Source organism: Cnephaeus nilssonii (assembly GCF_951640355.1).
Source record: "Cnephaeus nilssonii genome assembly, chromosome: 20".
NCBI lineage: Eukaryota > Metazoa > Chordata > Mammalia > Chiroptera > Vespertilionidae > Cnephaeus > Cnephaeus nilssonii.
Window position 1 is genome coordinate 22,192,271 of NC_137091.1, and position 27,354 is coordinate 22,219,624.

General features: G+C 40.3%; 1 protein-coding gene across 6 annotated transcripts in view; it reads left to right on the forward strand.

Annotated features, from left to right (window-relative positions):
• The window catches only part of CNTNAP4 (contactin associated protein family member 4), a gene marked incomplete at both ends in the record, with an annotated part of 248,388 nt that extends 221,695 nt beyond the window's left edge, over positions 1-26,693 (forward strand). For 4 of the 6 annotated variants that reach the window (XM_079799313.1, XM_079799317.1, XM_079799315.1 and 1 more), the window contains 7 exons: positions 4,635-4,874; positions 7,154-7,378; positions 8,754-8,887; positions 9,645-9,732; positions 21,876-22,094; positions 22,424-22,495; positions 26,500-26,693. In XM_079799313.1, the coding sequence (XP_079655439.1) occupies positions 4,635-4,874; positions 7,154-7,378; positions 8,754-8,887; positions 9,645-9,732; positions 21,876-22,094; positions 22,424-22,495; positions 26,500-26,693 (1,172 nt within the window). The remainder of the gene's footprint in view (positions 1-4,634; positions 4,875-7,153; positions 7,379-8,753; positions 8,888-9,644; positions 9,733-21,875; positions 22,095-22,423; positions 22,496-26,499) is intronic. The other 2 variants (XM_079799316.1, XM_079799318.1) reach the window with 2 other exon arrangements.
• Between the last annotated feature and the right edge of the window lie 661 nt (positions 26,694-27,354).

Below are 27,354 nucleotides of genomic sequence, written 5' to 3' on the forward strand. Positions count from 1 at the left end.
AAGTGACTGGAGGGTCTCCTACAACCTTCAAGAGTGGATTACTGGGTTGCTTATACCAGCTGCTTCTTTCAGCCACGATGGTTCCTTGAATGTGAGAAGAGCCTTCTTCTTCCCAGTCCTCCCAGGGCTTTGCTCAATGAGGAACACTACATAGCAGAATCATAGCTGGGCTTCCAATCTCCTACCTCTGTGTTAACTAGTACCATCCTATCTGCAAGGCTGCCTTCCCTCCGGATGGCTGGGCAGGACTGGACTGGGGATCCAATGCGTGATATACCATTATTTCCTTTAATCCCTGACTCAACGCCCAGCCCCCATGGCCTGTCACTTCCCTGCCCCACGCTGACCTGTGGTCAGGTCTCTGCTGCTTTTTCTGCCACAGTCCCGAGGTCAGGGAGAGCTCCTGGTCTCTGCCAGACAAGCTTCCAGGACTTTGGATTTTAAAGAGAAGTGTGGGAATCTTGATTTCTTTCTGCCTCTAAGGCCCCTGGGCGAATTATGCAGCGGTTCCCAATTAATCCTCATTACATCCAAGCACAGCACATAAATAATTTTCCATTAAAAATTAAAGGTCTTGCTGCCACAAAAAGTAGTGGAAAATTGGCATAGGAAAGAGTCAGCTTGTTCTCTGTGACAATAGCATCTGTCACTTGGACTAACTTCCTGCGAATAATGAACGTGATAAAGGGATTGGGCTCAGTCTCTGCTCAGCACCTAGCACACTTATTTGGGTGCCGGGCCCCAATACTGTTACGTAAGTGAACAAACGCAGTTGCATTCATTCACAGGGAAAGGGAAGGCGTTTGTCTCACAGGATACTCAGTGTTTGGGACGTTCCGGGATTCATTATATCTGATGTGGTATGGCAGGTAAATTGATAGAAAATTAATTGGAAGACAGTTCCAAACATAATAGCTCAGCAGAAACATCCAGAATCAATTAATCAAACTGCAACTCATTTTCATTGGCCATACATTGGAATCTTTAATTAAGCTTTTAAACCTAATCCTACTTACAATACCCATGTTTTCCAGAATAGTTACATCTTAAAATAAGATGAAATTAACTTGATACCTAATGGTAAGGTAAAACTCTTCAATACATGTATGACACATAGGTTTATATTTAATTAGACATTACTGTTTTGATGATTTAAAAAGGTAGTTTAAAACTATTTGACTGGGTAAACATGAACTCTTTAAAAGTACTCTTTAAGAGGTCCTGTTTACTAAGCTGAGTATTGATTTTTTTCCCTCAAGGTTACAAATACTATTTAAGCATTTTTTTCTGACCTTCTTCTCCACCTGGTATTTATTTATACCCATAACACCATGGGGTAATTGTGTGTTTACCTGCCTAAATCTAGACTAGACTGTGAGCTCTTTGAGAGCAAAATCATTTGCATTAAACTCTGAACCTCCCGTGCCCGACACAGTGCCCAGCAAAGGGCTGCGAAATAAAACTTGCATTTTTGAAATGCCATTCCAACCGAAAGGGATCTGCGGAATAGAAGAGAATGGGACTTCTCTTGTTTGATCATATTTTCTTTTTGTGGAGAAGAAAGAGGCTTCCTTGTAACAAAAGACCACCTGTAGCTTCTGGTCCCATTTCTGCCTCCGACTAAATGTGTTTATTTTAAAATCACTCAGCTATGCCCATGGGGTTGGCCCTGGACTCCTCTATGCCTTTAGAGTCTCATCATCTGAACCAAAACAAAAGAAAATAAAAAAGAATAAACCAGTGGGAACAGTTGAAAATGGATTGTGTTCAGTTGTTGGACTCCAATTTATTTCCTTATCATTACATCCCTGGCAGAATGAGATAAACGCCTAAGACAGAGAGCCGGGATGTTTAGAGTGACAGGTGCCTAACAGACCAGGATTTAACATTACTACATACTGTAAACTGTATACCATCATCCACCATGCTATACCATGAAGTGAGTGAATCTACCAGGAGCATGCCTCTACTGCAGACTTCACAGGAGCTGCCCTCCTCCAAAGAACCCGGGGCTAAAGGTAAAGCCAAGGCCGCGGGCTACCTCACCCAGGAAAGAAAACTCCAGCAAGGATGCCGAAAACATGTGTCAGAGACTTAACTCTGAGCCCTAGACATTCTTACTGAGTTGTTAGCAGATGGGAGAAGAGGGAAGTCTGAAGCCAAGGTGAGGAACAGCTTTCGTGTGGAAGGGAAAGAGTCCTGAGAATGCGGCAGAAGACTCCCAGAATGACAGGAGATTGAGTAAATGAGGCCAAATGAAACAAGAAGATTGTCAGCTATTCTGAAACTGGGAGGAAGTCAGTCCTTTCCTTCCTGCCACACCCACACAAACTGGAATTGGGGTACATCCGGGATGCGCACCACACTGCATCTGGATTTAGAAATAGAAAATCTGACTCACACCCTGAACACGTCTATATTCTCATTGAAGAAGCACAAATTATGTCAATTGAAGCCATTTGAATACAGAAATTTAAATACAGTAGTTTGAATAGAGACCATTATGTCTATGAATCTGAATTATAAAGAGCATTAGTGGATGAGTCCAGAATCTTTTGGTTTCCTCTTCATGGTATTTCATTATCCAAAAATAAAGAATTAATTTATTCTCTAGTCATGGAGTTTTACCCTTAGCCTCAGTCTCTGGGACCCAAGCATCCCTGTGCAACAGAAGGGTTCCTCTCTTCAAACTTTGAAGCAATAGGCCCTCGTGTCCCAGTCCTGAGGTATAATCTGGTTTAATTTAAAACTATGTTAATTAATTAGTAATAATAAATGGAGTGTTAATTAGTAGTTATTATTAATGTCAATTGCTAATGAACTAGTTATTACCAATGGCTCTTGCACAGCTGTTATGGTCCGGGCACTGTTCTGCAGCCCTTATTGAATACGCTCTCTAACGAAGGGACCCTGACAATACACGGCATAAATTGGTAAAATAGAAAGCCTGGTAGATGGTGGCAAATATTCATGTAGGGTCCTTCTGGCCAACTTTTGTTTATTACGTACAAAGACGCCCGAAATCTCCAAGGAGAAGGAGGCTTTAGTGATTAAGGCCAGACTAGGAGCTCAGTCACCAGGAGGGGAGGGAGCGCACATGGACGCAGGTAGGTGCAGAGCAGGTCTGAGGTCCTGGGTGAGGCAGCACCGTCTGTTCAAAGACGAAGCTCCTTTTGAAAGATCCCGTGACCATCTAAGTTCCTCTTGGTAGGATCACCTGAGTAATTCAGATCAGGGCGTTATTATGCCACGTTAAGTTCTGAGCATTCATTAACGATGTTTCTGGACACAGGTTTATGTGGAAGTCCTCCTAGAGCCTACATTCCTATTAGTGCTTTAAACGTGGAGGACAAGTGTCTGAGGGAGATTCCCCTCTGAGGATTGTTGAACATGTATTAATCGCCCTGTTTCTGGGTCACAGAATCGGTATTTCTTAGGGTGAGCTCCCAAATCTGTGTTTCTTTCTTTTTTAAAAAAATATATTTCTTTATTGATTTCAGAGAGGAAGGGAGAGAGAGAGAGAGAGAAACATCAGTGAGGAGAGAATCATTGGTCGGCTGCCTCCTGCATGTCCCCTACTGGGGATCGAGCCTGCAACCCAGGCATGTGCCCTTGGCTGGAATCGAACCTGGGACTCTTCAGTCCGCAGGCTGACGCTCTATCCACTGAGCCAAGCTGGCTAGGGCCTAAATCTGTATTTCAATAAAGCCTTTACATGTATACTCATAGTCTCTAAAGTGTGAGAAGCTCTGTGTAGAATAATGGGGTTTGATCCTTTCCAAACATTTTAAATTTCTCCAAAGGTGACTTGATAAGTGCATATTGTTGTGTATTATTTAATAAACTAGAGGCCCGGTGCATAAATTCATGCATGGGTTGGAGGGGATGTGGGAGGTTGGCTGGCCGGCCCCGCCCCCAATTGGGGTGGGGGGGCAATCGGGGGCGCGGCTGGCGGGAGGAGGGGCCTCGGGCAGTCGGCTGGCCAGCCCCACCCTTTAGTCAATGTCCTGGTCGAACTCCCGGTTGAGGGGACAATTTGCATATTAGCCTAATATTGCATATTATTATATAGGATGTTATACCACTCTGTTTCTTCATCAGTCCTCTTCCCAATTTTGTTGAGTCTTTCCAAGCTTAAAACAATGAATGTTGGATCAACATTTTGAAAAAATTCAACCAAAGAATCTCCAACTAACAGACCACATCAATGTGGTCAAGTTAGGAGGACTCAAGGTTTCATTATAATTCCTACTAAGTTACTACTGTACCAGCATCAGGATCAGTTTTCAATCTGAGAACAAACCACACTTACCCTCAAATATATTCTTATTTAAAATTGCAAAAATATATTACTTTCTACATAATAACTAATGTTTAAAAACCTCCTCAATTTAGAGTTTAATAAATACTTTTTAGAAAACAAATATGTAACAAACTCATCTTTTAGAAAAAAATGAATTAATGTTTTGTCTTTTTCAAGTCTTTTAATGTTTTGTCTCAAATTGTGCTTCCAGAATTATATTTTTGCTCTTCAAATTTCTGCAGTTCTCTGGGAGGCCTCAGTTTTGCTTGGTCTTTAAATCCTGCATAAGACACCTAGGTCCGTGTTTCCATCTGCAGTATCTCCCTTTCAGGTGGAACGGCCACCAGGCAGAGGGGCTTCCTGGGATGCCTCCGGGCCCTGCAGCTGAACGGGCAGGCCCTGGACCTGGAGGACCGGGCCAGGGTGACTCCCGGCGTGGAGCCCGGCTGTCGAGGGCATTGCAGCAGCTACGGAAAGCTGTGTCGCAACGGAGGGAATTGCAGAGAGAAGCCCAGTGGATTCTCTTGCGACTGCACCTTCTCTGCATACACAGGGCCTTTCTGCTCCGATGGTAAGGATGACATGGGTACCTAAGAGGAAAACATATCCAATATGAACACACATCTGTTATTGTCTGTGTTGCTATTTGAAACAAACAAAAAAAATCCATTTCTTTTTTTGTTTTGTTATTTTTGCAAAATATTTTTTTTTTGCTCATCACACTTTATTTCTTAGGATTGCCTTAAAGAGTGTTTATTGATGATGTCTTAAAGTGTTAAGTGCTCAATCTGATTTTTCTATCTCATATTAGTGCTCTTAATATGGTTGTCAACAACCTGCCCCTTGGGACAGTTCTCTATTGTAAAATCATTAAAGGTATTATTATTATTATTATTATTATTATTATTATTATTATTATTTTATATTTCTAATCCTCACCCTAGGATATTTTTTCCATTGATTTCTAGAAAGAGTAGAAGGGGAGAGAGGGAGGGAGGGAGGGAGGGAGGGAAAGAAAGAGGGGGGAGAGAGAGAGAGAGAGAGAGAGAGAGAGAGAGAGACATCAACACGAGAGGGACACATCAGTTGGTTGCCTTCCACACTAACCCTTACCAGGGCCAGGGAACTTTCAGCCAAGGTACATGCCCTTGATCAGGAATCGAACCTGTGACCCTTTCGGTCCCCAGGCCAAAGCTCTAACCACTGAGAAAACTGGCCAGGGCAATTATTGTTATTTTTGATGAAGATAGTCAATGATGCAGGAAAATCTAAGACAAGTTGTTGGTTGTTTTTGTTTTGTTTTGTTTTGTTTTTTTGGTTTTTTGCTTTTTCCAAACAGATATTTCTCTAAGAATATAAATACCTTTTTTCATTATATATTGTTGTATAACAAAATATGGGCATTTTGCTCTATGATGTGTCAAGTATCTGGTTCTGAAGTAAAATAGTGGAATATTTTTCAGCTTGTCTTGTTCACTGGTCTACATCATGGAAGGAAAAAGAACTGAGTATAGCATTAAGTGTTTTGGACAGACGTCTCTGAATATATAAACATTTGTTATACTTTCATAGTTTCTCACAGAAAACTGTTGTCCAGTTCAATTCAGTTGCTTTATTTAACTGTTTCTGGCTTAGTGGACCTTTTCTGAGAGGCGACGAACAACAACAGGCTCCAAATTGAAGCCACCTCCAATTTGCAACGCAAGCATTGGGAGTTACTAAATGAAAAGTTGTCAAAAACACACTCTGCACGTTATCTGCTTTTTCTCAGGAATGAGTTATCATTTGAAGTCCACCTGCAGTCATAAATCTCACACTGCTGCTGCCATCTTAGGAGACTTTTCACATTTAAAGTTAGAAATAAGACTGCTTGGTCACCGGAATAAAGTTAGAAATAATAAAGTTAGAAATAAGCTTAGTCACCGGAACATGTCTTCATTTTCTGAATCGAAATGACTTCTGGTTCATCTTGTTAAGTGCAATCAGGAATTCTGTATCCACATATTATACTCAATATAAAAAGTATATAATAGATAATAAAAGTAAAAAATGAAAAACCTCCTGAAGTTCCATGGGAGTGGAAGCGTTGCTATATTAACAGTAAGCATCATCCACAACTCAGATCCAACAACTGGGCCTGCATGGTAATGGACAGAAGCAGGTTCTGGATGCAGCATTAACTGTCTTTCCCACTGTCCTCTTCATTTTATACGTGTGTACTTGGCGTGGGAGTGTGCGTGTGCATGTGTGTGTGAATCTGAGATGTTAATCTCACGTGAGTTAAATACTCTGCCTGGGTACAATGATTTAAAAGGGGCTGGATAGTTCCTTATGTGCATCACTGCTACACAAATGCCCATTTCTCCTCTCTCCTGTTAATGGTGGACTTTTTAGCGCACAGTGAGTAGGAGAAAGTCTTTAGACAGAAAGGAACATTCTGCCTGCTGATCCTGGAAGGTAATAGAAGGCCTCAAACTTCCTTACCCCCTGATATAGGAAGACTACTGTATTCCGGCTATAAAATGATAGGTGGGGTTTAAAAGTTTAAATAAGAAAATGGATGGGAAGGGAGATGAAAGTCAAGAAGCCTGGTTTATGTTTAAACTCGGGAGAGCATTAAGCTTTCAATGATGAGATTAACTAGTGGATTAATTACATATAATTCTAACATAAAGCCATTTCAGTGACCATTGTGAAAGCTCTGTTAATTTATAGTGTTAGTTAATTCTGGTTCAAGGGCATTTCTTATATTTATTTAATTTGTTATTTTTCATTAAAAATATCAGTTAATATCACTGGAACAAGATCCTTGGTCTTAATTTTTAACATGAAATGTATATATCATTTCAGAGATCGCTGCTTATTTTGGATCCGGCTCATCCGTGGTTTACCATTTTCAAGAAAATTATCCCTTAAGTAAAAATGCCAGCTCCCACGCTGCTTCATTCCATGGTGATCTGAAGCTGCGCCGAGAAATGATCAAATTTAGCTTCCGAACAACACGGACACCCAGCTCACTGCTCTATGTGAGCTCCTTTTATAAAGAGTACCTTTCAGTCATCATTGCCAAAAATGGTGAGTGCTTTTTAGATGAGAGAGAGAAAATTGAGTTAGAGCATTACATCAGTAATAATATGGATCATTCTCATGTTCTTGCTTCTCAGACTACAAACTGGAAGAAAAAGTGTGCCTGTCTTTTGTATTCAATTTTATATTTTCACTACTGTCCCATAAATTGAATCTATAAAGGATTAGTGAAAGGAATTAAGATGCTTTCTCTCCTTATAATTTTGATAAGTATAATAGCCCATATGAATTACAATTTATTATATAAAATATTTGTTACATTTTATTATTGCTATAAGCTCTTTACTATTCCACATGAATATCAGCATCAGTGCTGTGGTTGATTTTGAAATAAGATGTTACTCTGCGCATAACAAATATTTCCTTCAAATCAAAATACAAAATTTTGAAGGAATGCTGACAAACGAGTATTATGTATAAGAAGATGCCCACAAAATAATCTGTTGATTCTAATTATAGGCAATAAAATAGTCATGGATAATGCTGGTGCCTTGATGCAGGGTAATGGTGTGTGGGTTAGGGTGTGTGACTCCTACAGAAACCTCGTCACAGAGACTACTTACTGCTATTTTTTCTCTTCCCTTTATCCTGATTAAAGATAAAAAGTTCATAAATGCGTTCTCTGCATGAGGAACATAAACACATTTACAAACATGTGAATACAGCATTTCAATTAAATCAAATATGGCCCATGGGCACTGAGGGCCAAAGTAAAAATAATATTGTTTAATAGGTGTATTTGCCTTCACTGTGTACATTTTGAGCTTAAAGCTTATCTATATGTTAGGACATTTTCTTTGTTAAATTGGGAGATATTCTGTGAAGTAAACTGACATCTTTACAGACAGTTGAGTACTACAAAGTAAGTTTGGCTTAAAACCATTTATTTCACTCTAATTTCATTCCAAAATTTAGACCATGACCACTTGGCCAAATATTTCTCGTCTTTAGTAAAACTACATTTGCTTAATAATTTTATTAATCAATTACATTTCAGGGATGGAGATTATAGAAACAGAATGCTATTACAATATTCCACAATAGTTTGGTATTTTATAATATACCAAGTCTTTTTTTTTAGTTAGACGCTAGTATAGATATTTGTATTTACTTAATTTCATATTGACATCTGGGGAGAGAATTTAAAAATTTGCAGGAAAAACACTGCTTATTAGCAACAGGCTTGGTCTTGATTTCACATAGAAATTGACTTATAGAAATTATGATGAAAGGATACACCCAAATAAAATATTGTGAATTTTCCCCAGAAATTACTAAATAACAACAAATGTACTCTGCATCTTTATAAGTAATTTTTAAAATACAATTTTAACTGGAAATATAATTTCCCTCCCTACTTTAGGAAGTTTGCAGGTCAGGTACAAGCTGAATAGATATCAAGAACCAGATGTCATTACCTTTGATTTCAAAAACATGGCTGACGGGCAGCTTCACCACGTCCAGATTAACAGAGAAGAAGGAGTGGTCCTTGTAGAGGTAACGTAGCAAACCCTAGAGAAGCCAGGGCTACGGTTAGGACTGGCCAGCGTGAAGTGTGTGATGGATGAGTAAACAGAGTCATCCTTTCAGGACTGCTGGTGCACAGCCCTACCATCAACTGTGTGGGCAGAGTGTTTTAAGGGGGATAAGATTCTGTCCGAGATATTATTAATATTTTATACTTAAATATACAAACTTCCAGCGTTTGTTTCACTGCTCAGGAGGGAAATACTGTCTAGTTTATCGTCGTGCACTACTGGTGGGACTGTTGCTGCTCCGATGAAACCCTTTCGCTTCGGATGGGTCTAAAGGCAGCCACGATTCTAGCACTGAAATTAATTACTGCACCATCAGTAAATAGAGAAGTAATGTGAGTCACAGCAGAGAAAGTGGATGTATTCTACCAGCTTTGGAAGAAAAGCACTAATGGTTCAGCATAGAGGAAAATTTCTTAGCCGAATAACTCAAGTAAAAAATAAAACAATGTTGGCTTTATCAATTTTGTCTTTCTCATATAGTGGAGAAAAAATAAAGTGATTAAGGGTATAGAAGGTGGGGTGCAGTCTATCTGAGGGTAGTATAGAAATAGTTTAGAAAATAATATTCCGTTTTATATATAGCTAACCTTTGGGGCCATACTAACAGTTGCCTATTTTATCATTTTTGGTTTGTTTTTTTCCCCTTTGCTTTCTGTCCTCTTCTCAACAAAATGGCATCCATTTGGAATTTGGCATCTCATATAACAATTTTGTAGATTGACGAGAATGCAAGGAGGCAAGTCCACCTGTCATCAGGTACAGAATTCAGTGCAGTCAAATCTCTTGTACTGGGCAGGATTTTAGGTAAGTAAAAGAAACAACCTTTCCTCTGATTATGATGCATAGACATGGATCAGAAGAGTCATATTCCAAACACACACACACACACACACACACACACACACACACACACACACATGCCTGCAAATTCATCATGCCCCCACCTCTCCCCAAAAAATCTCTGGCCTTATTTTATAAGGCCAGCAAGTGTACTTTCTCAGAGGTACGTGTAATTCTGAGTAGGGACCTCCTGCAGGGTGAGCAAGCATTCTCCTTCATAGTGTTAAATGCCACTCTGGCTGGCATAATAAAACAAGGTATTGTTCTCACACTTCAAAAATATCAAATAATAGCTGAGAAACCCCCCCCCCCCGCCTGATTGCACGAATGTCGTGCACCAGACCTCTAGTATCAAATAATAGCCCTGGCCTAAGTGTGTCTAAGTGGTTAGAGTGTTGGCCTGCACACTGAAGGGTCTTGGGTTTGATTCCAGGTCAAGAGCATCTACCTGAATTATAGGTTTGATCATTATCCGGGGCTCTGGTCGGGAGTGTTCAGGAGGCAACCAATTGATGTGTCTCTCTCACATCAGTCTTTCTCTGTCTCTCTATTTCTCTCTCTCTCTCCCTCCCTCCCTCCCTCCCTCCCTCCCTCCCTTCCCCCTTATTCTCTCCATCCCTTCCACTCTCTCTGAAAATCAATGGGAAAATATCCTCCAGTGAAAATTAACACACACACACACACACACACACACACACACAACACACAAGAAATCAAATAGTAAAGTTAGAAAGAACAGGTTACCTATTTCACCCAAGATAGTAAATGTACTTAATTTTTTTTTTTACCTTTTCCATGATTTGTACCTTGATTAATCATTCCTTACATTCCCTGTACATAATCTCACAATCTTGAGAATGTTTGATTAAGCCATGGGTGAATGATCAAAATATTGGCCCTGGAGAAGATTCATAGTTAAGTTTATAAATATTTATAGGCTTTCGAGAACCATGATGAGTATCACAATTGTGTGCTCTTACTCTCCAGACGAGGGAAATAGCATGGATTGCAGTGTTCTTCCAATGTGCTAGAGTGGACAGAAAAAATATGTGCAAACTATTGTTGAGATAGTTGGAAGCTTAACTGAAATATTCCAAATGTGTTTCATAGTGTAAATTATATAAATTCAACTATAGCAATAAAAAATCAATTGAATATAACAAATCTTCAGCTCAAGTGTTCCTCAGGGTAACAGGGTCTGAGATGAGGCATTATGTAAAATACAAAGTAGAAAATCCTAACAATTATGCATAATGTTGATAAAATCATATTTTTGAAGAAATAACATCTTCAAATTTAATGCCAGAGTTACTGATTAAAATATTTTTGTGAGTAGAAATATATTAAATATATTATAAAACTACTAAGAAACTGATCTTCATTCTATGAGGAGGATTGTATTAACCAAGGAGAATAATAACATTCATTATATAAATATTTGTTTTCCTTTTTATAAAGAAATAGGGGAGATTAGTAAGGAATTAAAGATGTTAATGTTTTTATTCAATATTAGTATATTATTCAAAAGCATATTGCTCATGCTAAAAAATAAGATTAAAGTCCAAATTCAGCAATGAACTGCTACTCATTCTCCTAAAAATATAAGAAAATTTATTTGATGTGTACCTAAGGTTTGGATCTTGACAGAGGACTAATGCTGAGTTCAAATCATTTGTAATTCAAAATAGACTAATAATTTATGGTCAAATTGAGTGTGGTATATGACATTACAATAAAATGTTATATAGTATATTATTATATTTTAATGCAGTATATTAAATTATAGTAAAATTGATGCTAAAATGGAACTATTAATTTTTCAGAGAGTTGCTCAATCTTGAAGTTTCTCAATATGTTAGTCCAGGTCCTCCAAGAAGCAGTTGAAAAGATAAACTTAACCATGTGAGGGTTTTATTAAGGGAACACTTGTGAGAAAGAAAATAGGGAGGGAGTTGGCCAAGACCAGCATTGCCATCTGACGGTAATGCAATTCTGCGTCCAAATGAAGGGAAGAGGGGGTGGGGGAAGTTAGACAGAAGTATCTTGGACTTCTGTGCAGTCTTACAGAGGTTGCACACCCTTTGGGGATCCCTGGAGTCAGTCAACCATCAGAGGAGTCCCATGTTTTCCACTGATGGGCCTGCCTAGAGTCTCTGCTGTGACCAGCCATTGGCTGGGAACAGACCGTGGGAAGCATGGCTTGGCCCAAGCATGACAATGTGTTTCAGAGCCTGCAGCCATAGCCCCTGGTGAGTTACTCTCCTCTAGCTGGAGGTCTGCAAGGCACGTTCTTCCTGACCCTGCTTATCAAATAGTAGAGGCCTGGTGCATGAAATGCACCAGGGGACTGGGGAGAAGGGGAGAGGGGGGTCCCTCAGCCTGGCCTGAGCCCCCTCGCAGTCTGGGATCCCTCAGGACATCCCTCTCGCAGTCCGGGACCCCTAGCTCCTTACCGCCTACCAGCTCGTTGCTCCTTACCTCTTGGCTCGCTGCTCCGTAGTGCTGCCTCAGAGGCGGGAGAGGCTCCCACCACCGCCACGGCACTCACCAGCCCTAAGCTCGGCTTCTGGCTGGGCAGTGCACCCCCTGTGGGATCACATTGACCACCAGGGGGCAGCTCCTGTGTTGAGCGTCTGCCCCCTGGTGGTCAATGCGCATCATAGCGACTGGTCGTTCTGGTCGTTCTGCCATAAAGATTGCTTAGGCTTTTATTATATAGACTAGAAGCCCGGTGCACGAAATTCGTGCACGGCTGGGGGTTGTCCCTCAGCCCAGCCTGTACCCTCTCCAATCTGGGACTCCTGGAGGGATGTCCGACTGCCCGTTTAGCCCCGATCCTGGTGGGATCGGGCCTAAACGGGCAGTCGGACATCCCTCTCACAATCCAGGACTGCTGGCTCCCAACTGCTTGCCTGCCTGCCTTCCTGATTGCCCCTAACCGCTTCTGCCTGCCAGCCTGATTACCCCCTAACCACTCTGCTGCCAGCCTGGTTGATGCTTAACTGCTCCCCTGCCAGCCTGTTTGCCCCCAACTTCCCTCCTCTGCCAGCCTGGTCACCCCTAACTGCCCTCTCCTGCAGGGTTGATCACCTTCAACTGCCCTCCCTTGCAAGCCTGGTCCCTCTCAACTGCCCTCCCTTGCAGGCCTGGTCCCTCACAACTGCCCTCCCTTGCAGGCCGGGTGCCTCACAACTGCCCTCTCCTGCTGGCCATCTTGTGGTGGCTATCTTGTGTCCACATGGGGGCAGGATCTTTGACCACATGGGGGCAGCTATATTGTGTGTTGCAGTGATGATCAATCTGTATATTACTCTTTTATTAGATAAGATAGAGGCCTGGTGCACGGGTGGGGACCAGCTGGTTTGCCCTGAAGGGTGTCACAGATAAGGGTGGGAGTTCCCTTGGGGTGTGGGGCGGCCTGAGCGAGGGGCCTGTGGTGGTTTGAAGGCTGGCCACACCCCCTGGAAACCCAAGTTGAGGCCCTGGTATCTGGAATTTATTTTCCTTCTACAATTGAAACTTTGTAGCCTGGAGCAGAGCCAAGCCTCCTGCTGCTCCCTCTGGAGCCAAGCCTCCTGCAGCCATTTCTGTGGCAGTTAATTCACCTTCTACAATTGAAACTTTGTAGCCTTAAGCGGGTGAGCCCGGCCAGGGTGTGCGGAAAGCTTTGCTTCCCCTGTTGCCGCCGGCAACCCTGGCCTGCTCTCTCAAGCTCCATTCTGCCGCCATTTGTTTGAATTTGTTTACCTTCTATAATTGAAACTTTGTAGCTTGAGTGGAGGCTTAGGCCTGCAACGGCTATGGAAAGCTTGGCTTGCTCTGTTACCTGGGAAACCTTGCTCTCTGTGGCTGTAGCCATCTTGGATTGGGGTTAATTTGCATACTTTCCCTGATTGGCTGGTGGGCGTGGCTTGGCTGGTGGGCGTGGCTTATGTAGCGGAGTGATGGTTAATTTGCATATTACCATTTTATTAGAGAGGATAGTTTTCATTTTTGAAAGCCCATTTGCTCACTGATTTGTTTAACTCCTAGTTTGTGATCCCCTGTTGTGTAACGCAAGAAAGTCACACAGCAAGGTAAACATTGCATCTGCCCCCACAGAGTTTATAGTTTGTGGGCATACAGATGATCATTATACAAAGTATTGTTCTGTATTTAATTGAATATAATATAGCTTCTATTGTTTCAGATAAAAGATTTCTAAATCACCCTCCAGATTAAAATAAATTAACCTTTTGCACTCGGATGTCGAGATTAAAATTACTCTTTGAATGTATCAATAATTTGAAATATAAAAAAATCCAAATAAATAAGTTTGTATGAAAAGAAACTCCAGTTTTTTATTCTACTGCCGCGCTTTGTAAAATCTGGGGTATTTAAAAAATTAAATCCCGAGTAGAATAAAAGAATCGAGAAAAAAGCAAGCGAGTGCAAAGGGTTAAAATACTTGTATCATTTTATAATTTCTGAATATTTTTAAGGGAGCAGAATATAAATATTAACCAGTTGTTTCTTTGGAGTTGTCATTGCCTCCATTGTCAACCAAAGACTTAAGGATATGACCATTCACTGCAATTTCAGATGGAAACCCAGAAATGAAGGAAATATTTTCCCACTCTCACTTTCTCCAGTATTCATTTCTTAAATCCAGGAGGAACTAAGGGGTAATTTTGGATTACTGTCAATGTTAACAAATATTAGAAGCAGATATTGAGAAAGGAAGGTAAATTTTAAGAAACAATATCAAATTGTACTAAGTCCCTATTACACTTCAAATTTTTAAAGGCTCACTAACTTTGGCAATAATAATGTATTAAATTGCGAGCTATGGTGGAAAAATCAAGGCTTTAGTCAAGCAGGTCCTCCTGTCATGAATAATATAGTACATTAAGCTTGCTTTTCATATTCATAATTCACTGTAAAATTAGGCTCTGAATTCTGTACCCAGATGCTTTGATATGTTAGAATAGTTTTATGATTTATTATAGGTACAAGCTGGTTACTTTTTCTCATTCTGATTGGTAGCATTCATATGTTAGAGGTGATGACCAGTGGTGATCATTGCTCTCTTCTGAGGCTACGAGCCAGGAAGCACACACAGGCCACTGCAGTGCAGGTGTGGGCAGGTGTAAATAAAATGTGCAGTCAGCAAAAGAAGGGCATCTACTCAGTCTCACTGAAGAGCTGTGAGAATAATTTTCAATGTGTCAGAAATCCTTTATGTAAAACGAGCCTCCATGCCTGGAGGCAAGGGGAAAAGGTGACTTAGATAACCAAGGGCACTGTGACTTTGTAAATACAGGGTGGGCAAAAGTAGGTTGATAGTTATTCATATGGAAAATAATACAATAATAAATAATAATATAAGAATAAACTTCGTGTTTTGTGTACTCACAACTGTAAACCTACTTTTCCCCCACCCTGTATATTGTGAAATGCCTCTTAAGATAATGGACTAGTTACTTTAAAAGCAAGTTTTAAAGGAGACATACAGTTTAGAGCAAGCAAAGTAAGAAAACTACTGAAAAATCATTTATTTTTAAGTGAGCAGGTTGATTTTTAAATATTTTAATATTTAAAATGTCATAGATTATCTTCAATACATGGTATGACTTCATTCTTATAAGAAACTACCTAAAGTCATAGTTTGTATTCATCACATTGATTTTTGAATATTTTAACAATTAAAATGTCATAGACTTCTTCAGTGTGTGGTGTGACTTCATCCTTGCTTTGGTCCTTTTCAGAGTTAGCTGGATTATTCTGCACTACCCGGACCTAGAAACTGAAAAAGGCCATTTCTCCTCATTATGACGCATGAGCATAGGTCAGAAGTGTCAGGTCCCAAGTCCAGAGAATACCCATGACAGCGAAACATGTTATCTGATTTTAATTATAGAACAAATGATAAGGTCGACATTGGGGTTTATCAGAGTCACAGATCATCACAAGTACTCCAGGTGGGAGGGATAAGCATGCTCCATCACCCTGGTCACCTTCATTTGGCCATCAAACATACAACATAGAGCTCTACTTACACTTCAAAAAATGCCAAATGATGAAAGTAGTCACAAAGCCCAAATTATGTATGTATCAGCTGCCAGATCTAGAAACCGTCCTACAATGTTAAAACTAGAATAATCTCTAAAGGAGAAAGTGATTGTTTATTTCTTTAATTATAACATGCTTTAAAATGTACCTGCACCATGGTTAAGTAAAAAATAAAGCCATGATCAGGTGCTCACACTGTTGTGTGAGTGGATTCATTAAAGAACAGGCATTGATGGGAGAGAGCTGGGGAGAGGGAGGGAGATTGGCAGGGGTGTGGATTCAGGACCTCAGGGGTGAGAGCCAAGTGATACTAGACAGGCCAGTCTAAGAGTCTGGAGGACTCATCTGAATAAGATGAGTGAAACTGAATTCTGCTAGTGTTGTCTGTTCACTGTAATAGAGGGTTAGAGATGGTTTCCTCATCATCATAGTACAATTGGATATCGTTATGTAAGAATTGCTCTCCCTGCTTGATATCTGCTGGTAATGGTCTTTAATGATGATTGGAGTGAAAAAAGTGTTCCTGCTGCGCATCCTCATTTGTAGAAACGGGTGCTGGAGGACAAAGGGAGGGCAGTTCCGTTCTTTGTGGTCCCTCTGAACAGGCAGACAGCCTGGTGTCGTTTCCTCGTTCAGCACGGTCAGAATGTACCAAGCACCAATGCCAAAGCTGATGACTCCTCCATCAGCTCCTTTAGAACAATTTACTCAAAAGTTATATAAAAAGAGATCTCTCTTGCCCTGGCTGGATTTTCTCAGTGGATGGAGGGTCGGCCTGCGGACTGAAGGGTCCTGGGTTTGATTCCGGTCAAGGGCACATGCCTGGGTTGCAGGCTCGGTCCCCAGTGTGGGGTGTGCGGGAGGCAGCCAACCAATGATTCTTTCATCATTGATGTTTCTCTCTCTCTTCCTCTCCCTTCTTCTCTAAAATCAATAAAAATATATTTTAAAAGAGAGAGAGAGAGAGAAATCTCTAAGATGTAATTAGCCAAAGGAAACGTAAAGGTATAAAGTTGTGTTGCTAAGTTTTTAAGCTTTTATTGGATTGCAATTTTGCCATGTGAAAAAAGAATCTCAATTAAGATCATTACATAAACTTGAAATTGCATAGAACCTCTCACGCCCATATTTGGAATAATGATATCATTTAACCTCTTGTGAAATGACTGAAAAATCACTGTTCGTAGGCGGCGTGCAGTTACCGTGACTGTTCATTACAGATGGGTAACGGTGCGGGCCCACCACCCACAGAACGTGCTCACACATCGCGGTGGCAGCCGAAGGCCAGGCGCAGCAGCTCAGCTCCATGCATATTCCTCCACAGTTCACAGGCTGCATTCCACTTCCTCTTTCTGTCCAAAACCCACTGTAAAATTAAGTTATGAGTCCTGTTCACGGATTGTTTTTTATGTGAGAAGAGCTTTCTAAAAGCCCGAAGATGGTTTTTACTTGTTCTGAGTGGTAGCTTTGGTATATTTAGAGGCAATGACCCATAGGGGTCATTTATCTCTTCTGAGGCTGCAGAGCCAGGAAGTAACTCAGGTCTCTGCCGTGGAGACTCCGGCCAGATGTAAATAAAGTGTGTGGTCAGAGGGAGGAGGACGTCTACTTCATCTCCTCGGAAGAGCTTTAAGAACAAACTTCAGTCTCAGATATTTCATGAAAAACCTGCTTCAAAGCCAAGGGAAGCCGTAAGAAAGTTTAATTAGATTATTGCACAGGTCTCGTCCTGTGACACTTAAGATGAGACAGGTTGTACTGAAAGCACAAGACAAGACATCTAAATATCGGAATAAATAGCTTCCATATTAATCAGGTTTTCAAGGTTAGGTCTCAGGGCAGCAGGTGTGGTTGGCGGTAAACACCTTTTATGGAACCCTGCTGCTTCACCCACATAGTTTTTCCTGCCTGCCTTGCCATTTTACTCTTCTTCTAATTCTTTTTTATTGTTGTCCTTGCATCCTTGTTATAATTGCATAAAATGGTAAAAAAAAAAAAAAAAACCACACAAAACATCTGCAGGGTTTCAGCCCTGCTTCTCCTTTGATTCACTGCACCGTTTTCAGGCAAGCCTTGCTTATCTTTACCTTTATGGAGTAAAGATGTTGAGATCCTTTGGCTGCTCTGAGATTGAACTACTTAGATTTGTTTTCTGAGTTTTATTTATTTTTGTTTTGTTTTATCTTTTTTGGCTGTTGTTGGTTGCATTTTGTTTTGTTATGAGAACCACAAGAAATTGCATGAGTCACTCCTTCTAATGGTTCTTCCACGTAACTCCATATCCTTTCCAGAAATATGATTAAAAGGTGCTTCATACACATTTTATTTCCTTGGTCCACTATTTTCCTAGTAGACCTTTTGTTAAAAGATTTCTTCTTCAACAAAGCATTTTATTGGAAGATACAATAAAATGAGGTTAACTTTCTGATAGGCAAGACTACCCAGAAGTCTGAGTCACACGAGTATTTTCATAACCAGAAACATGCAAAACATGATTGTCTATCAGGGTTTACGTGAAGCAGGAGACATCTGTCTTCGATTCCCCCACCTTCCTGTTCTCACCCTTACGTGGTATTGGCAAGTCAGCAGTCAGATGATAGGAAGGATGTATATTTTTGCTCATTGGCTGTACTAGCATCCTGGTCAATGCAGATCTCTGTTGCTATGTATTTCTAGGGCCAACTCTGCTTTGAGCACCTGAATATAGCTGTTAATTTTGTTTGGACTTAATTCTGGGAAGATGGCTAAAAGTCCTTGTAGTTCCCCTTCACTCCTAATTCTAATTGCAACCCACTGACTCTCCCAAAACAAGGAGGTGTTGGTCCAGCCCACAGGCAGTGGGGACCCTGGAGGTTTCTGGTGAGAAAGTGTGGTGGGACTGGTTGGAAGAGGGCCTGCGGGTCGGCCTACAAAAGTCTGGTGGGGCAGGGGAGAGACCCTGAATTGTTTGGATTCCCGACTCCCACTTGGAATTCTGGGCTTTCATAGATCTCTGGGGGGAAAGTCAGCATGAAAACATCACTGTGTCCATTTCCCTCTTTGCCAAAAAGGGAATGACCTGAAATTTGAGGGCTTCCTGAATCCTACTGAGGGTGAGCTGAAATGTGGGCCAATTCCTCTCCGTCCGGAGTTGGGTGGGTGCTTTGTCCACCGTTTCACTGACATGGCTGGCTGCCCGGTCTGCTTTCTCTGGGCGTCAGCGGACTGAGGCGGTCAGTGACTGCGATTCAATGAGCAGATGAGAAAAACAGCCTCTCCTGAAGGAGATTCAACAGCTATAAAATGGGAGAAAAACCAAAGCAACCAGAATCATTCCCTACCAACATAAAGCCACTCCAGGAGACAGATGGCATTCGGAATGAAACTTAGTAAGAGCTTGAAGGAAATTCTAGTAAAGCAACAAAAAGACCTTGAGGAATGAAAACTTTTTTTATTTTTTTATTTTTCCAGACTGAAAAACTCAGCAGGAAAGAATGGTCTTTGTTGATGCTTGACTTTATCACCTGGAAAATAAAGTGAATGAAACACTTGACCCCACAAAAATAAGTCCTAAACGATAGAAATCAGGAGGCACAGTAAAATAGCTTAGAGAGTAGTGGAGGAGACTCAATGTGAGGAATCGGCACTCCACGCGGTTCAAGGGGTCGAGTTGAAACGGTACTAGGAAATGTACTTGCACCATCTATGAAATGTTCCGGCTAAAGAAAACCTTGTGTCCATAGATTTAAAGCGCCCAGAATAGATGAGGGCAGTCCACGCCTAGGAACAATCTGACAAAGATTCCTAAATCACAGGGAAGCTTGCAAATTTGGAGAAAAAAAGTAAAAAAGCCAGAAACTGCTGGAATAATAGCTACAGACTACTAAGAGACTAGGTCTGTGAAAAGACGCATCCTTAAATAGACACCCCCCCCCCCAAAAAAAAAAAATCACCTCATTCATTAAGATAAAGTTCTGTTCCAGATACATCCCATCACAGTTTCTAATTTATTTCTTCCTGGCATTATCACTCTTCAAAATTTTCATTAGTTTCTTTTCTCTGTGTTTATTTTCTGTCTCCCCTGCTGGAATGCAAGATGCCTGAATTGCAGTGAGTTTGTTTCCTGTGTCTTTAGCTCTTAAACAACAAATATTAATGGACTGACTGTCAATTTTAACTTTTAGAGTTTAAAATTTTTATACAAAAATATGTAATAGGAAAAATGTTTTTAATTTGAAGGTTTTTAAAAGTCACCTCCTGTCAGACTTTTATTAAGGAATGAATCTTATCTATTTACATGAGGGTTTTCTTTTTTTGGTTCAAAAGGTAACATTTTTTAAAGGTCTAAAGAAATTTTATTCAAGATTTTAACCTCTTAGGAGAAATGGGAAAATACTGTTCTGGTTATGTTGTGTTAAAGTATTTCCTTTTCTTGTTAAATAAAACAAACAAACAAAACAAACAAAACAAACAAAAAATCTCCAAGGCAAGAATGCTGTCTTTCTAAAAATATATGCGTTTGAGGTATATCCATTCAAATGAATGACTGCGCTGTGGTGGGACTAAGTTCGTTCTTTGGTTTGTACACACTGATGCAGTGCCTCCCAGGTACCGACGTGATGCTGGGCCCTGAGGTCCCCTGTACACTCATGGAGCTCGCGGTCTAGCATGTGAGCAGCAGAGTGATACCGCTCAGTGCTGGGAGGCAGGAGCCTGGCGCTGAGACCCTGGCCTCCAGAGTTAGACTGGAGCTGAATACCGTATCCGCCACAACAGGAACGTGATGTCATCCCTCTAATGCACCGTTTTCTTTTTATAGCGAATGATGCTCATGATACTAAACATTCCATCAGTATTTTTATCATTCGGCATAAAATGTGAATGAAAAGGGAGGAGAAGGAAGTGTCCTTCAGAAACCCTGATATGATGAGACAGTTCAATCAGAGCTGAGTTGCCCAGAGTTACTCCAAGAATAGCTGCTCTCAAGCCAAAAATAATAATAATAAAATAAATAAAAGGCCCTGCAGAAAATACGAGCAGAGCCAAGGAAAGAATCTGTCTGTCAGAAAGTGGTTCATGAATAAAAGAAGTCTGTGGTTGGAAGTCCAACAAGACTTGAGTCCAGTACACGACGCCAGCTGTGTAATCTCATGCAAATCCCTAAAATTCTGAACCTAGGTGTCTCCTCTGTATGACTGGAATAATATACTCATGGCGACTGCAAGGGTTACACACAAACATGCAAATCCCTTAGAGCACTCAATAAATACTTAGTATCTGTTATGTTCTTTTTTTAAAAAGAGAGACCAAAATGCACATGTGGTCCATGTCTCCATATGTGCAGTGCAGGGGAGAGCGTATTGGATGGATGGATGCATTGCAGTCTGATAACCTTTGAACTCTAACACTACCTAGTTGCACTTGTTTAGACGCATGCTCTTCAAGCATAAAATAGAAATCTATTCTTCACTGTAAAATTATGAATTAATATTCTGGCATTCAAGCCAATCTCTGCTCCACAACAGCCCCATACTAACTCAGTGCTCATCCAATTGGGGAGTAGACACCTGTCTTCAGGGCGCACAGATCTTTCTGTCTGAGTGATGGCAGCCATTGAACCTGGAAGAAAGGCATGAAAGTTCTCACAGCTGTCCGTGAGCAATTAGACCCCTAAAAATTGGGGGTTGGGTTTAATCTCTACTATGTGAGACCATCATCACGAACCCTCATCTGTTTGTATCCTGACCCATTCTTATGGAGGCTTTAATCATTTCCCGGGAGTTTGTCATATGTAATTAGCCATGTTTAAAATCTTGCCTTCATTAACCTGGAAAGGCTCAGCAGTTATTGTGGAAAGACTTAATGGATCTGACCTTTTAAATAAAGGCAAAAAAAAAAAGAAAGGGAATTTAGTCACTGTGTGTGTGTGTGTGTGTGTGTGTGTGTGTGTGTGTATGTGTGTGTACGTGTGCAGTGACTAAATACCTAGACAGCTTCTGCATATCAGACCCGGAACATTCCATGTGGCATTCCCGTTGGCACTTGCACTGCTAATCCTGCTGTCTTTGTCTTTGCAGAGCACAGTGATGTTGACCAGGAGACGGCGCTGGCTGGTGCGCAGGGCTTCCTGGGCTGCCTGTCTGCTGTGCAGCTCAGCCACGTGGCCCCTCTGAAGGCTGCTCTGCACCCCAGCCGCTCCACCCTCGTCACGGTCTCAGGGCACGTGACGGAGTCCAGCTGCGTGGCCCAGGCTGGCACTGACGCCACATCCAGGGAAAGGACACACTCCTTTGCAGGTAGCATATGTGTGTGTCGTTACCCAGCCGCAAACACAGCTTGTCCATTGCCTTGAAAACTTGCGATGCTGCTGTGATGCGACATTCTCCAGATGGCTTCTTAAAATTGCTTCCGTTTAACTTTCAGTTCCCTTTCCCATTTCTCTCTAGATTCGCACTTTCCTATGCATGCGGGACATCGCAGTTGACATTTCTTAAGTTTAAAATAACAGAGATCCCACATTGACCTACATTCTGTTCTGCTTTAAAACGTTTATGACATTTTCAAAATTCTTTTTACTTGCATATATCACCCCCTCCTTCCCCCCCCTTTTGTCCTTTTACTGCAGATCATTCTGGAACAAGAGATGACAGAGAGCCCCTAGCTAATGCTATCAAAAGTGACTCTGCAGTAATTGGAGGTAATAGAAAGCATGAATGAGCTCCGCTTTGGTTCTTACTATCATTGCTAGGAATGGTGAATCTTTAGCATTCTAGAAACTCTTTCAGTGTTAGGCACTGAATCCTGAGGCCCAAGGGGTTGGTTGATTATTTCTACTGGATTGTCTTATAGAGTATTCCTCAATTCCCAGCTTCCTTGGAGATTTTCAGTATAAATAATTGATCATTTTACTGAAGCACCACACTTAAAGAACAGTTGCTAAACTGTGTAATAAGGAGTATAATTTAGCTGGAAAATGGCCATCTACATTCCCTAGGTAATTCTGAATATATTTGAAGAAGTATCATTTTTGATGGCTTCTTGGACATATCACTGCTTCTGCAAGGGTTTATGTAAAAGAGTTGAGAAAACCTGAGATTAACATTAGAAGCATTTTATGTTGCCTTAATGATTAATAAAACAGACATTTTCATTGTTTAGATGCTACCATCAATAAAATATTTTATTTAAATTTGTATAAATTTTAGGTAAATTGAATAAAAATGGTTCCTAGTTTTATTTTAAATTGCAGATTTCACACAAAAAATTGAGTATATCTTTCTAGCAATGAAACAGTATATTCTCTGAGACATAATTTTTTTCAATACCAACCCCCCAAATAAACTTTTTCTTCAAGATTAATGATTTTAAGAATGGCATTAAATTCAGATTATTGAAATGTTTCTGGCTCACCTTTTTTCCACACTGCACATATGAACATAAAAAGTAAACATTTATTTCATTACATTGCCAGATAATGTGATTACTCATATACTTGGGCAACTTATGTGGGTTTCGGTTTTATCTTTTTATACCCTTACTCACCTGGACATCACCTTCCTTTAAGTAATTAGGATTTTATTTAGACAGTATAGTACTGGTCAGATCTTTGTGAGGATATCCACATCCTCATTGCTATTCCCATTGCTTTACTTTTTATCAAATTCATGGTGTATAAATTAACAATTCCTAAATAGGATCCCCAATTAGTCATGTAAGAAGCAAAAAACCTGTTAGAAGAGTTGCTAATAACTGCATGTCTAAAAAGAAATACGTTGATATATATTATTAACATATTTCACCATTATATGGTGAAAACTCATTTAAAGCTATAGCATTTCAATCTTAACATTTTAAAGCAGGTTTCTAGTCAAACAAATGGTCTCAGTCTCATAATGGTGCTTGCTATACATTTAACCAGTACAGATATAGGGAGATAGAGATACAGGGGGAGAGAGAGTGATTACATAGTCAAGTCGATGTTAGAACTAAGTATTTACTCTTTAGAATACTGTTGCTGTGGGCAAAGATCATTGACCAGATTTACGGAGTAGCGGAGAGCTCTATTAAGTCATTCTGTGTTATTTTGGAATGGAAACAAGTTATAGATCGCCTATGAAATTCTTACTTGATTCAAATGCGTAGAGCAGAGAAGGACAATGTGGAAGGTTTGCAGCTCGGGGACTCGCTAAGATCTATGGACCTGGTGTCTGCCCTTGATCATTGCAGGGACTGAGCCGCAGAGGCCGAGCAGCTGGCCATGGCCTTCTAAGAGGCCTTGCCTGGGACCATGTGCAGTTTATCTGCTCAATCCCAGAATGTCATCCTCGGGTGCATTTCTCCATCTGGGAGCATCGTGGTAGAATTCTTCGCCCATTGTCTAGTTACTTATAAACTGCACCCACAGTGTAACAATAATTAATTCACTTGAGGATTTTCCCAAATTGGATAATCCCCCAATGTTCTATATTTCAGATGATCCTTTCTTCAGTTACAAACACTGGATAACATAATATAGGAAATTGATTTAATAAGACATTTAAAAAGTGGTGACCCAGTTTTAGAGGATTTACTGGAGAGGGTTTCTGGCCAAGCCACACAAACATGGATGGCCAGATTTAGAGAGAAAGCTACATAATTTCCTCATAAAAACACATTCACACAGAGTTTCAGATGGCAACAGCATAGAGTGCAGTAGTTGGCCATATTTTATTTAGAATATCTTTTGCATTATTTGTATAATCAAGGTTTTTCATGGACATGACAAATCCTGACATAGCATCTTCCCCAAGTTAAAGGACATAAATCACGTACATGGAGAAACTGGTTCCAGCTCCATTGGTTTTGGATGGACTGCCCGGATGTCCTCCCTGGGCCAGTGTGGAGCTGATGTTTATTTTATAGTCGCAATACCCTGCTCTCTATAACGTCTCCATCGGTTTTCATATTGACATGGTTCAGAACTTTTTTTTTTAAACAAGAGGCCTATAACCAGACGACTGAGATATTTATAGCAACTCAACTGGTTGCTTTTCTAAGGTGAGAGGCAAAATATAACAACAAATGGATATTCTGATTAAAATTATTATTTATTAATATGGCTAATAATAACAAAAATAGCCACACCCATTAGTAAAGTCTTCAAATTTGAGGTATAGAATTTGGTTACCACATTTATATTAAATTTAGCTACATTGCTCTCCTCAGATAAGGTTGACCCAGACAAAAATCCACTTAGCCACTGGCAATGTTATGCTTCGCTCTAATGAACCTGGCCCTAAAATCATGTGCTCAGGAAGCCACTGTCACTGATGGGACCCTGCAGAGGTTTGGCTTGGTTGGACTCCATTAAACTAGAATGAAGACTCACAGTTTTACAATAGGATCCACATTGCTGTTTTCACTGACCTATTTTTGTCTGTAAAAAAACAGCCATTAGTTAACAACTCTACTGATCTCATCAGAAAAGTCTAAGTGTTAGGAAACTCTCCAACGCATGGTGACAGACAGTAGCTTCCCAGATTCTGTCTTTCATGTGAAAGCTTGACTTTATCACTGACAATATATACAGGGGTGGGCAAAAGTAGGTTTACAGTTGTTCATGTGGAAAAATACAAACAAATAATAATTTAAGAATAAACTTTTGTGTACTCACAACTGTAAACCTCCTTTTGCAAACCCCCGTATACTGTCAGTCATTCTTGAAGGGACATTCTAAAATGGAACTCCCTTCATTTTGGAGGAAATATCTGCCAAATTTCCGAGTCAAACAATCATAGTTTGTCTGTCAGTCATTCTTTCAATAGACACAGTGTTCTGTGCAGCGAGAAGCAACTAGGACAGCTCACAGCTCACACATTCACACAAGCACAAGCAACTAGGACAGCTCACAGCTCACACATTCACTCCACATACTTGAAGTATGATGGAGACAGCCATCATACTTCAGGGTAGACGGCCAGAGGTACTTTATGGAAAATTTTTATTTCTTCACCCAAAATGTTAAAAAGAGTTATAACCAAAGGTCAAGATTTAATGAAATGAGTAATTTTTAGTGTTTCATCAGAGACACTCGTGAATGAATCTGTTTTTTTCTTTTGTTTGTTTTCCTGTGATTGCCTAGCAGTGCAAGCCTTTATTTACAACCAGAAGTTTCAAAAAATCAATATTCTTCATATAGAAATAATCTAAATGTACCTATATGTGGGTATCAATATATTTCATTAGTCATTATTTATATACTGTATATAACCTGTTTCTGCTATTCAGTGTATTATAAATTATTGAAAATCAAAATCATTAAAATGTTTACATATTTAAGTATGAGAAAACATTTAATTATTTTGTGATATTACTACTATCCTGTAATTTCAAAATAATTATAACTTGTCTGTGTCTTAGTTTGAAGTGACTACATGGTCTTAGAGACCTTCTTGTGTTAAATATAAATGCACGGAATAAATTCAATATAATATACATCCAGGATAATTGGGGGTGAATCATCCTCAAGGGTAATAGAACGCAGAAGTAAACTCAATATATCATGATGCCACTTGATCCAGAAATACCTGAAATTTTGATATTTCCAATTTTGATTTAAGCTGAAAATAATTTTACGATGACTTACGAAACAATGAAGTCAACACCGTCTCTGTTCAGGAGAACCTTCTGACTTTGGGTTTCTTTTCTCTCTTCTCTCACCAGGTTTGATAGCTGTTGTGATCTTTATCTTGCTGTGTATCACTGCCATAGCTGTTCGCATTTATCAGCAGAAAAGGTTATACAAAAGAAATGAGGCAAAAAGGTCAGAGAATGTAGACGGTGCCGAGGCTGTTTTGAAAAGCCAGCTTAATAGACAAAATGCAGTCAGTGAAAATCAGAAAGAATACTTCTTCTGATTGGCAGCCATGACTTAGCTTGCAATGACAATAGTGTGTTTTAACAGCCAGGGGCTCTAAATGGACAAAACTATGTTCTTGCATTGAATGTACAGGCGATGGATCTGCAGCACTGCCATCTCGCCATGTCCAGACTCGCGATGGCTCCAGGAGGCCTCGTCCAGTGACACGTTTCACTAGCAGTCATGCTCTGTAACAGGAATTAGATCATGCTGTTCATTTCCAAATGTTCTGATGTGATCGAAATGCAAGTTTAACTGGCTTGATGACTGTGGTTTTTAACACTGTACCCCTGGTCTTTCAACCACGTGATACATGAGTTTTGTTCGAGGTAAATATCAAAACTGGACTAGAATGGCCTTGCTTTATTTGAGAACATATGCTGTGTTTGCTTTAGTGTTCCCCTGGTGTTATTCATAGCCCTGGAAATGCTTCTAAGATCCTGTTTGGCTGGTGTTTGCATCTTCAGTGGCCAAAAGCATTTAAACAAACCCCTTTGCCTTTCTCTGTATTACATTCAATACAATTGATCAATAGCCTTGAAAGATGTTTTCTTGTCATTGGTTTGTTTGTATTGCTCTTTTCCTATTTGACTGTTATTAATGATTTTTAATACATTAGGTTTTGAGTGTCAGAATTCAGCTCTGAACGTAGAATTCAT